Consider the following 13,051-nt stretch of genomic DNA (forward strand, 5'->3'; position numbering starts at 1 on the left):
ATAATGCTTTTTATTTGTGAAAGTTAAAAACCAACCCAATTTATTTTAGTATCTTATAATTATGATATTATTTACACTAAATATTTCCTTACAAACTATTATGTAAATAAATAATGAATTATATTTATATAAATAATATATTTCACTAAAAATATATTTTTGATTATAATTGTTTAAGTAAAAAGATAAAAAGATCATTTTGCAAAAACAAATAGAGTAGGTGACATGACAAAAATATAGTTTTTCATTGGCCGATTATTTTCGCCTACGTGAACACTCTATCTAAGGTTTATATCCTCCTCTTATTAATTGTTTGATATAATGACTATAAATTTTTAATAAAATCTTAGAGTAGACATTATTTAAAGTTACTGAAAATTTGAAATATGTTCTATATCATAAACGCAAAATGTTTAACTTCATGGTAGACTTAGTGTCATAACTATTATTTGGAAAACATAATGTGAGTGCCTTGACGATATGCATGGGAGAAACATTTGTTCCTCTATTCCGCTCCATGGTGAAAACTAAGCTTTGCGGGCCTTCTTTGTGGTGGTCCTGTGGATCATCAACATTCTCACTATTGGACTCCACCTGGTAGGTGTTTGACGCTTCTTGCACAACACTTGCAGGTCCAATGGTCTGGTCATTAGCTTCAGGAAGATGAGTGTCCTTTGAGAAGGAGTCACCGACAGGGTACTTGCAAAAAGCACAATTTTCTCCAGAGATATTGTCACCACGATTGTTGCCCTCACCCTTTAGACAAACAGTTAAATTTGTAAGTAGTTTGCTGTTTAATGAGACCCAAGTGGCGAGAATTTTATATGAGTTACATGCAGTGCAAAGGAGGGCCCTGGGTTTCTCTGATTGGGGTCAAAGATTCGTGCGACAGTAAATAACTCATGGAGGAAAGAAAAATTAACTCTGTAAGCTTGAGATGAAATGTAGCTCTTCAGAACAATGTCTTGGAGGAAGTAAGGGAGGTTATATTCTGCTGGGTCTTGCTCACCATAACCCTGAAGTAAAGCAAAATCCATGTCAACAAATTTTTATTAACTTACATCAAAATTTAGTTGATGCTCGGAGTATGTCGATGTCACTCACAATAGGGTTGGAAACCTCTGTGGCCCTGGCATAGGTGAGCTTAGTGATAGCTGTGTCGAAGGCAACAAAGACAGCGATTCTTCTCCATTTGCCACCATCATCTCAACACGTTATCTTTAAAAGCATCAAACTTTGAATGTTAACAAATTGGTGAGTAAAAAAAGTCAAAAGATTTTTGAAAAGTTTGGAGGTTTAAGATAATATTTAGGAAACAACCTCACAACTCCAACAGCACTTGCGTTAAAACATATAGTGCATGTGCAGGAGGAGACATTGTCCTGAATATGAACTCAATATTTTGTGTTTAAGTGAGTTATATGGGTTTAATGTCCTGAATATTAGAACGCTTGAGTAGATGTTAAATCAGAAAACGTACTTGTGGAGTGAGGTTAGAACGTAGGCGTTCAACTCCGCTAATGAAACTGCCTCCAGCTTCTGGACTCCACCGTATTCGGTACCACTGGTGGAGTCACTTACGTTTGTGCCTATGTTGCACCGAGACGGATACGGGGACGGGGGCGGGGACGGGAAACGGCTAAATCTAAAATTTATGGATACGGGTACGGCATGGGTACGTCTATATATATATGTGTATATAAAAATGTGTATATATAATATTAAAACCAAAGCATAAATCTCATCTAAAATAAAACACCATAATAATATTAATATTGTCTAAGACTTTCTTTTACATGAGCATTAAAAAACCAAAACCAGAGTTTGGGATATGCTTACTGTGTTTTTCTTAGATGTTTAGATGTGAGAAAGATGAAGAATAAGAGCTTGGATTAAAAGTTTATAACCCTAATTGTATTATACAAGACGTGTTTCCTTTTTTTTTCAATTGTTATCCAAATAAAAAGAGTATAAAAAGTAAATAATCAAACTTTTAAAATCAAACTTATTATGTCGACTATACATCCGAAACGTTTCGGAAACGTTTCCAAAACCTAACCATGCCGTCCCCAGAAACCTTTGCCGTCCCCAGCCTCTCTGAAACGTTTCGGAAACGTCCCCACACCGTCCCCGCACCGTCCCCGTCCCTGAAACGCCGCTGGTACGCGAGACGTCAACGATATGCCGTCCCCGTGCATCATAGTTTGTGGCACACAACCTGGTAAGTGGGATGTAAGGAGATTAGAAAGACATATGAGAACATGTTATGTCCTATGCACTACAATGAAGGGCCTTACTCATCAAATAAAGTTTGACTTGCTATCACCTGCATCGTCAAAGTAAAGTGTGACCCAAAGTTGCATTAAGAAAGAGACAACTGCATTACATGTTTCGAAGAGTTAGATACGTGAAGGCAAGTGTCATCCTTGACTGCATGTCCCACCTTCAGCAGCAAAGTTATGGCGAAAGAAGGATTTGCTTTTGCTCTTCTCCCTTATCATCACCGTCCCGTAGACGAAGCCCATCAGCGACTGCGAGTGTGGATCTCCGGCTGAATAAGCCGCCTCTATCTCCTCCAACGCTTCCTCCATCAACCTATCGAAAGTTCCGTCGCCACAAGCCGGGATCGAGCTCCTCTTCGGATTTGGGTTCGGATTCGCCGAATTCCTCGAAGTTAGAGGAGTCTCCGACTCCGGGATCGTCGCCGCCGCTGTTGAGATCGTTGTTGGAGAGGATGAGGACGACGGGACACGCGTGAACACTACGATCGACGCAATAGAATACAGTTACAGATAAATCAACGATTACGTAGCCTGAGATTCTCATTCTTCCTCGTCGTCCTCCACCTTCTTCGTCGTCGTAGATTCTCAGTGATCAGATCGAGTTTCAGAAGGAGATGACTCGGGAGAGAGAAAGAATATGAAAGGGTAGTTTTTTTTTCGAAACACGAAAGGGGTAGTTACATAGTGAATTGGAAGAGTCAGAGTAGAAGGGTAACATGTTCGAGAAAGAGATGGGCTGTTCTTTACAGGACCACTTTCAATTTTGTTCAGCCCAAATTAGATGTTTTCTTTGTCGAGAAAACAATGTATGACGTGGCGCATTTCTGGTTTCCTATTGGTTGATTATTTGTGACGACGTAGAAGCATGAGGGGAGCCCTTATTCCCCTTTTAGTATTGTATTCTTCCTCGTCGTCCTCCACCTTCTTCGTCGTCGTAGATTCTCAGTGATCAGATCGAGTTTCAGAAGGAGATGACTCGGGAGAGAGAGAAAGAATATGAAAGGGTAGTTTTTTTTTTTGAAACACGAAAGGGGTAGTTACATAGTGAATTGGAAGAGTCGGAGTAGAAGGGTAACATGTTCGAGAAAGAGATGGGCTGTTCTTTACAGGGCCATTTTCAATTTTGTCAGCCCAAATTAGATGTTTTCTTTGTCGAGAAAACAAATGTATGACGTGGCGCATTTCTGGTTTCCTATTGGTTGATTATTTGTGAGGACGTGGAAGCATGAGGGGAGCCCTTATTCCCCTTTTAGTATTGTATATTGATACCCGCTATGAGCTGACGATGACTAGCTAGCTATTTATTTGCACAAAACAAAATTAGTAAGCTCAAGAGTCTCCTCGATTTACTAGTAGCAACCTATATCTCACCAACCTTTATCTATCATTCTATCTAGTAGTACTATTAAGCAAAATATTCAGTGCAACAAATCAAAATACTTAGGCTATGAATGTAACACAGTCCAAATGCAGTACATATGCAGATCATTACCAATGCAGATTGAACTGTAATTTTTTTTCCATTCAATTTTTCAAATGCAGAACAAAAAAAAAATCTGAAAATCTGCATGCAGGATAAATTTGGTCATTGATTTAATGATCTGCAGGAGAGAAAAAAGAAAACACCAAAAACATGCTGAGGGCCAATGAGAATCATTTGTCTTTTGTTTTTTTTTCTTTTTTTTTTTCTTCTCCAGCTACCAATAAATATATTCATTTAATTTATTTCTTTCACTTTTAAATTCACATAATATTTCATTTCAAAAGTACATTTAATATATTGTTCCATTTTTCATTTTATTAGTAGTTTATTTTAAACGAATTTTATAAGCATATTTTATATATCTATAAATATTTTAATAGAAAATTATGTATATGTAGATTACATATTCACAATTTTATATAATTTTTAATAATAAATAGTCATGCATATTATTTTTTATATAATCTAAGAATATATGTTGATACTAAATAATTATAATAATGTATAGGTAAGGAAACATATATGTTATAGTTTATTTTTTATAATTGATAATATTTAACATAAATAAAATAATATTATTTTATGGTTGAGGAAAATGATATAAAAAAAAAAATTTAGGATTCAGATTATATTAAATTAGTTCGGATATACCCAAAATAAAATCTAAAATTTAAAATAAAAACATAAAACATATATAGTTATTTACATAGAATGAAGTATTAAATATACTTATTTAAATTTTAAATATTCATTGATATATATCATTTATATTCTATATAAATTTGGACATTCAGATCGATTTTTCTTGATATTTTTCACCCGTTGAGGTTCAGTTTAATAACACTTTCGCTTTGGATATGTTTTATAACGCCCTACAAAACACATCCAGGTATTTATTTTTTTACATTTTGAACTTGGTACGAGTCAGTTTTTTGGTTCGGGTTCGGTTCAAAATTAAGGAAAAGGATTTTATCTCCAGCCCTAATTAACGTCTTTGGATCTTGTTTGTACTATAAAAATAATTAAAGGGATCTTGTTTGTACTATAAAATAATTAAAGGGACAAGTAATACTCTTTGTTATTTTAATGAATTTTATATAATTTTTAAGTTTCAATATATTTATTATAGTGATATTTTTTTTACGGTTTTTTGTTTTAATTGTGTTTACCTTTTATATAATGTTTAAACTTTTTTTGTATTTATTAAATTAATTAAAAAATAATTGATAAGAATTTGTATTTTTTTAGATATTTAATTTTCAAATTTATTTTTAACATTTGGTTAAATACGCTAATTCGATAAAATAGCTTAACCAGTTAGATCTGCATTTGTTCTGCATGATCTGCATTTGTTCTGCTTGATCTGCATTTGTTCTGCTTGATCTGCGTTTTGGATTTGATCTGCGTTTTCTTGATCTGCTTACCATTCGAAGCCTTAAAATATATTACAAAAATCCATGTAGATTTACTAATTTAATTTTCATATGTAAAAGCAATCAAGCTTTATGCATATTTTTCGAACAATATATATCGTAATCCATTCTACCTTTAGTATCCAGGACAATTAAGCCTAAAAATGAGCAAATACAATTCATCATATGCTTACCATCTGAATGGACACTGAACATCCCATTGCTTTTAGAATCGATGCATATATTTCCGCAGACTTGATTGCATATTTCTAGATTTATTATTCGATGTTTCATACAAAAGTTTGGGATGCATTGCCTTACGCAGTTATCAACTGCCTTTTTCAAAGAGAGGTGTGTACCAAAAACAACATCATGAACATACTAACGATGCATATTTTTTTCAACATTTGAGGCATAGATGCGGTGTGAACTGATTGATCTCATGAATATTTGTCTTAATTGGCTTAGGCTAGAAACTAAACAGTCATATAATATTCTGAAGCCCATTATAAAAATTTAGAAATTGTTTTTTAAATGGACTCAAATTGACGCATGCATCATTTTAAGTGTAAAACCACCAACAACCATTGGAATCCCCTATGTATTAATCCATAACAACATATTTTCGTAACTCCGTATTATCATTAGGATGACTCTTAGAATACTTAGAAAATAATTTCTCCATACAAAAATATATTATAAATTTTATTAAACTAACTATCAAATTGATTAGTAGTGTACAAATAATATTTCAATTTTTTCTTAAATAAAATCTATTGAATTACTATATGATTAACATATATATGACAATTAATGATTATGAATAATACATATTTAAGAACAATTTTTGTATCATATCTATTTTTTGTTTAATTTTATATTATTAAAAAATTAAACAATCACGCTAATCATATAAAAATTATATTTTTTTCTTATATGTTATATTTTGAATTTTTAAAAATAATATACAATACTAAAAATAGTAAAAGTCACACATTGAAAATTTGTGATCAATTTTTTAACATTTTTGTTCAAACAATATACAAATGAACATAAATCATATGAATATGAATTCTCATTAATAGATATTCATATTATAGATATATATATAGTAATACATTTAAATTAAATTATATATTATATATAAATATATAAATATGTTAATTTCAAAATTTGCATTGAAAAATTATTGAGATCTTAATATTTTTATTTTGAACTTTGTATTGATAAATCTCACATTAAAAGTTTTGTGATTTAAATTTTTGTTACAACAAATATACAAATGTTAATAAAATCAAATGAGTATGTCAATAATAAATATTTATATTAAAACTAAACTATATATATATATATATGTGTGTGTCAATATCACTAAAGTTTAATTATATACCATATAAAGTAAATAAATAATTTTTTTATTTATTTGCCAAAAACATGACTGTAAATAAACAAAAAACTTCCAATACATTTCTTCAAATAGAAGTGATTTTTAATATTGGAAAAAAAATATATATATATAGATATTATTTCATTTAGAATAAATATTTTAGTCTTGATTTTTATTCTAAGAAGCTTTTAATGAAATATTATGACAAGATTCCAAAACCCACTTTTGAGTTTGTTCGAATAATGAGAGATTTGATCATTTGTCTAATATTTATTTCTTCCTAATATCCTATCTCACTATCATATTCTTTATCAATATACTCTTATGTAATTCACCGATTCACAAAAGAAGTTAAAAAAAAAAAACAAAACTCATATCAGTAAAACAGAAACGAGAACGAAAACACAATTTTATAGAAGTAGACTTATGGAGAGACAATAGTAAACAAATTGAGAGCAGAAAACTTAATCCCCCTTTCGTTATTTTGAAATCGACGTTACCTATCTGATTTTTGTGATTTGTGTCAGACACAAACTTAATTTTATTTTGTGCATATGAAGTCATAAAAATAATTTAAATGAGTTGTACTATGTTAAATCTTCAACAACAATGATACATTTTAGAGACTAATATTTGTATTCGTCATTTTACAATCGTTAAAAATTGTAATGTTGCAAAATGTTAAAACTATTTAATAAACAAACATCAATATAAAAAAAAAACTCATCCGCGCTTGCGTGCGGATTATCATCTAGTTTTTATTTAATTTTACACAAATATACATATATATATATAGTATGTGTGTACTACATATAGTCTATATGCAACATGAGATCATTTAGTATTGATTTATTTATGCATAAATAACATAAGAATCGTGCTAAGTTTACGTCCTTAAGTTTAATTTTTGATACAGAAATTAGAAATAAATTCCGAAGTTCGTTTTTTGGACCATTTATTTTAGGATATTATAAAAAACTAAACTGATGATAAAAATGTGAACGACATGATAGAGATAGACAACTAAAAGAAGACGCAGCATGTGGAATTGTGGTTGATGAATATGGATCTTAATGACTATTCTAGACCAATGTGTAACAAACAAGGCTTACAAATGAAAGGGACATGTATAGTGTATACATTATACATCAATAACATAATACATACTTGCGTATATAATTTCAATACACAAGCTAACAAGTAGTCATGCATATATATGAGAAACACTCCAACGCATAAGCTTACAAGCCTGTCATGTAATACCCATCTTGTGTCTCTTTTTTGTGAAACCTACTTTGTTGTTTTCTTTTGTAACTGGGATATATTTTTCGTTAAAAAAAAACGCTGGGATATATATATATATATTGTATTATGGTAAAGCTTAAACGTATCCTCAAGCATGTAAGAGACTACAAGGTTGTGACTTATTAACATCCCACATCGTGGATGTATAATGTCTTTAGGCAATATATACCTAATATCACACAAGTAATAAATGGAACATATACTGATTAGAGAGCCTGTCCACTTAGGACATTAAAATCGTCCAATAGAAAGTTGTTTATTTGACACGTCATCTGGACTTCCTGTTTTAAAAAAAAAATCTGGCGTGAATTGATGTTGGGCCATTAAACCCATCGTAAATAATAGACGGACATACGAAAATTTCTTCTTTTTTTTATCTATCGTGAAATGATGTTGGGCCACAAAACCCACCATAACTGAGACACAGATACACGGGATTAATATTACTCGAGCTTGCCTTCTTCGATACGAGAACCTTTGCTCTTCCTCTTCTTTGTTCAGTTTCATGATTTCATCCTCGAACATCATACCTCCTCCACTTTGTCTCTCTTTAATCTCATTAATGGATTCACTTTGTTTTCCTCCTTCAGATTTTGTTTATAAAACTCTCGATCTGAGTTTTATTTCGATCAGATTTTGTTCTACAGTCTCATTACTACATCGCAATTGCAATGAGTTCGAACGGAGAAACCCTGTCGGAGAAACCAAAAGGCGTTGATGCTGACTCCTTTCCCGGACCGATTAAGCCCACCGGTACATCCTATGTCTCTTCTGGCCTCTCGAACGGCGATCCCCACTCGAAGAAAACCAAAAGCGAAGCGTCTGTCTCCTCCGGTCTGATCAAACCCAGCGGCAAGACCGGTGTTTCTTCCGGCCTCTCGATCGGCGTGCCTAATTCGAAGAACCCCGACTGTAAGAACCTGATCTTTTGGTTATCAAAATTATATACTCCGTTTGATTACCGAAAAAAATAGAGTATGAAGCTTTTGTGATCTAAAACAATGAGATGAACAAACTATATATTTTATATTGTGGTTCGTTTTGTTATCAAATCATAGAGTCCGTTTGATCACCAGAACAGTTATTGAGTCTAGAGCTTCGTGATTGAAGACACTGATATGAACAATATTTTTTTTATTATTTGATGGTTTAGTCTACAGAAAATATAAACGCATTGATGAATTCAACGCTCATATTGCACTGCAGGTACGAAGACCGGTGTCTCTTTAGGCGTTAGAGGCAAGCCGCTGTCTCCTCTCGCGCCAAGGGAAAAGCCATTGTCTCCGCCAAAGCTGTGGAAGTGATGTCTTTCAAGGATGTGAAATTCGGAGCTCATGGATGCGAGTTGAGATTTCGGTTGATCCATTTATGGGAAGCTCGAAATGTTGTGACGAAGACGCTTATCGGTCTCGAGATGTTTCTCATTGACCAAGAGGTATAAAGTGAACTCTCTTTTGCGGTTTAGTTTAAAAAAATTGTTTAGTCGAGATGCTACTAAATCGTTTATATTCAAACTTAGCGTTCTATTCTTTGGTTCTTTTAATGAATTGTACCAAGTTTTTGCTATTGGTAATAGAACCATAACTTTATTTCTGTTGTTGATGCATTGCGGTTTGAATATCTTTAATGTTTGTGTTTATTTTTCTAGGAGTTCCTGTCTAGCTTCCTAATTTAATTTCTCTATTGTTGATAACAGGAACTACTGTATCCAGGGCTTCATTCCAGCTGGGAGGATAGATACTTATCTGCCACACATGAAAGTTGGTGGCATTTACAGGCTTAACAGTTTTTACGGGTCTAATAACAAGACTCTGTATCGGGTGGCTGAACCAAGTGTCACCATCACCTTCTCATCGTATTCTGTCCTCTCTGATCTAGAGGATAGTTCGGTTTGTTTTCCCTGAGGACCGTTTCGGTTCCATGGATATGAGGAGTTCGATGCTGCCTGCGACTTGAGAAGGGATCTCTATGGTAAGTTCTCACTGTTTTATAGTATAATGTTTAATCTAACCTTAGATGATGTGTTTAACTCAAAACTAATATATTCAGCATTGTTTGGCTAGGATAATGTTCTGATACATTCTTAGATATTAAGGTTTCATGGTGGGTTTATAAGATATAAAGCACTAAGTTTGATTGTTTATTATGCAGATTATGTTGGTCACATCAAGCTTGTGAATGGGCAAGTTCTCAATGACAGTCTCGTGCTAGATGATGCCGAGATAGCTTCATCCCGCCGAGTTTTGCTTCATGTTCAAACACATGAGTAAGCTAATCTATATCTTTTTCATAATCATATATTGACACTCTTAACAAACATTTTTTGATGTTATAGTGGTCCGGTGATGAAGTTGTACCTCTGGGACAAGGCTGCCTCTGATTTTAGTGGAAAATTTTAAAGCATCTGGAGGAGCTGCAAGTGTTATTTTGGTCACCACCTTAAACCCGAAACGTTTTGGAGGTTCGTATCATCAGCTTTTTCTATGTTTTAAGAAGTTACATAGGATGGTCAATGGATTTTATCTGATTAGTTAGCTTTGAGTAATAGAACTGCACTTGAATGAATTGGGCTTATTAGCTATAAGACATTTGAAAAAGTTTGTGAGGAATTAAGAGATATACATAATTCTACATCTCATTTTACATTATAATTTAGCATTTTTATTATAACATTGGATCTGTTATAGGTGTCCTAACTCTCTCCTCTATGACGTCATCACGGGTATTTCTGGACAGTGATGTTCAAGCAACCCGAGATTATCTCACTTGGTAAGCATTCGTGTGTTTAGATATTGTTCGTAGTTATCCTATCGTTGTCTGATGTTTGGACGTTGTCTTCAGGTTGAACTCAAACATGGATGTTGCTGATATAGTTTCTGCGGAAGTTGTCACTAAGACTGAGACAGTGACCATAGGCGAGCTCTTCTCCTATATGAAGCAGAAGCTGCCAAGGTAGTACATACGAATGAGTAACGCACCCATTATGATAGACTCAGATTCTAATATAATTATTAAAACGTTTTGCAGGTTGCTTGGTTTGAGTGCATAGCAACAGTTGGTGATGTTGTGCACGGATCAAGATGGTATTACATAGGTTGTGGTGTGTGCCACACTAAAGCAACCAAAGGACCTACCACCCTAATGTGTAAAAAATGTGGGAAGAGTGATATTGTTGGTGTTGCACAGTAAGTGGTTCAGATTTACTTATACTCATACTTCAATGCATTAATTATAAAACTGCTCATGACACAGGTACCTAGCCAAGATATCTGTGTATGACAATGATGATCAGGCGTGTTTGTGCTCCTTGGTGATGCTGGTCAGGAGTTGACTGGCAAGAAGCTTCTGAGTTGGTTGATAGTTATTTCGAGGTAATTACAAACCTGTATATCTTTGTTATTTGAAACTGTATTTTCTCAAAATAGTTCGATATATATAGTGACAATCGTTTAAATGTATGTTAGGCCAATGAGAATATGGGAGATGATCACTTGGTTCCGGTGCCTCAAGCTCTGATCAATACCATAGGACAGACTCGCAAGTTCATTGTGAAGGTATCAACTCACAATTTGACTGGCAAGACCCAAAGTTTGACTGTGACAAAGGTGCTCATTCCAGAAGATCCAGAAATTGAAGGCAATGTAGAAAATGTGACTATACCAGATGCCCAGAAAACTTTGCAGAATGGAATTGCTGAGGATGGTCCTTCCACACGCTTTGAAGAATCTGGTGGTGAGAGGGTGAAAAGGACTGCTGATAATGTTGAGGCAGAAGATTCAAAGCGAGCCAAATGTGGCTAGGATGTATGTAAGTGATGGATTTATGGTGACTAAGAGTCTATGCTTTGTTTCTTTCCAATTTAAGACTTTATCTTTGCAATATTGAACTATCTCTCTTATAAACTTTGTTGGTTAAATTTGTTTAATAATTTCTTTCTTTGAGTTTGATGATTTAGTTTGTTGGTTGTGATGCTTTCCGAATTTAATTGAAGCTTTTGGCTTTTTTAGTGTGTTGTATATTGTATATAGGCTTTGCCGTATGTTATGAAATAAATCTGATTTTTGTATCATTTTTAGCTGTTTTACGTGTATATGATATGGGGCCGAGTATCGACTAAATGCAATGCATGCGATCCACACATTACATTTGCTTAAAATTCTGATTTGGGCAAGTGATAAGACTAATAATGGATACAACTAACATATCATTAGTTACACTTACAAGATTAATGATTTTTCTTCTTATTTAAATTATAGTAGATTCTTCTTTTTAAAGGATGTAAGTTCATTTCTTTTTTGCAGCTTAAAATTTAGAGTGAAACTATAAACATCTATATGTGGTACATTAGTATTTCTCCACTTTGCAGAAAATTGGACTTTAAAATAGAAAGTTGGGTTTCTTGCAATCTAAGGGATTCATAGTGACAACTTGATTATTTTAACATATAGGTTAAAACTAATTGTTTAAAAAGGGACTCTATACTCCGGCTGTTCCAAGACTCATTAGCATCATTAACATGATAACATTTTTTCTATTCTATAACACAAAAACAAAATTAATTAATTTTATTTTTTAAAAAAATTATATTTAACATTTAAAATCCTTAAATTTATAGGCACCCGTTCATGCGTTCTTATGATTTTTTTGCTTCTCTAAATAAAACCACAAACCCTTCAGATGATTATGTATGATTTATTGTTCACCCTCTTTTCATATATTCAAAATTCTTTCCTCTAAATTTTTGTCAAGATATTGAACTTACATGAAAGATGCGTTGTAAATATAGCTTTTGGCCAAAGGAAATCATCAAAAAAACATTAATAAAAGGATAACAAGATCACTACTTACTTCCCAAGTTCAAACTTTGTAAGTTCTTTAGGGCAAATTTATCAAATGATATTGCATATCTATATGAACTAAAAGGAAAAATACATCACCACATTATCCGCCCGTAGGGCGGACACGGACCTAGTATATGTAATGTGGCAATCTTCCACTTTTAAGTTAGCTTTTTAGTGTGAGTTAGATACATCATTAATATAGTATCAGAGTTCATTTAAATCTCAACATATGATTTTCTACGTAACAATTTCCTACTATGTAACTGTACAAATGGTCCATATTGTTGTGGTATGTCCGAAATGTTAGGTTTAGGTTGTTTCCGTTGGACAATTTTCCATCA

General features: G+C 33.1%; 1 protein-coding gene and 1 long non-coding RNA gene across 2 annotated transcripts; one reads left to right on the forward strand and one right to left on the reverse strand.

The window, feature by feature from the left end:
• Positions 1-368: 368 nt before the first annotated feature.
• Positions 369-1,588, reverse strand: LOC106422652. Its single transcript, XR_007325297.1, has 4 exons — positions 1,481-1,588; positions 1,321-1,382; positions 1,105-1,218; positions 369-1,016 (listed from the first exon to the last, which is right to left on the reverse strand). It is a non-coding gene; the product is annotated as an uncharacterized LOC106422652 (long non-coding RNA).
• Positions 1,589-9,172: 7,584 nt separating this feature from the next.
• Positions 9,173-11,669, forward strand: LOC125584262. Its single transcript, XM_048752470.1, has 9 exons — positions 9,173-9,304; positions 9,582-9,753; positions 10,021-10,135; positions 10,221-10,330; positions 10,557-10,638; positions 10,711-10,774; positions 10,897-11,054; positions 11,122-11,188; positions 11,334-11,669. The coding sequence occupies exons 1-9, from the start codon at positions 9,173-9,175 to the stop codon at positions 11,667-11,669; spliced, it is 1,236 nt and encodes a 411-aa protein (XP_048608427.1).
• Positions 11,670-13,051: the final 1,382 nt, after the last annotated feature.

This window comes from Brassica napus, chromosome A2 (genome assembly GCF_020379485.1).
Source record: "Brassica napus cultivar Da-Ae chromosome A2, Da-Ae, whole genome shotgun sequence".
Classification (NCBI taxonomy): domain Eukaryota; kingdom Viridiplantae; phylum Streptophyta; class Magnoliopsida; order Brassicales; family Brassicaceae; genus Brassica; species Brassica napus.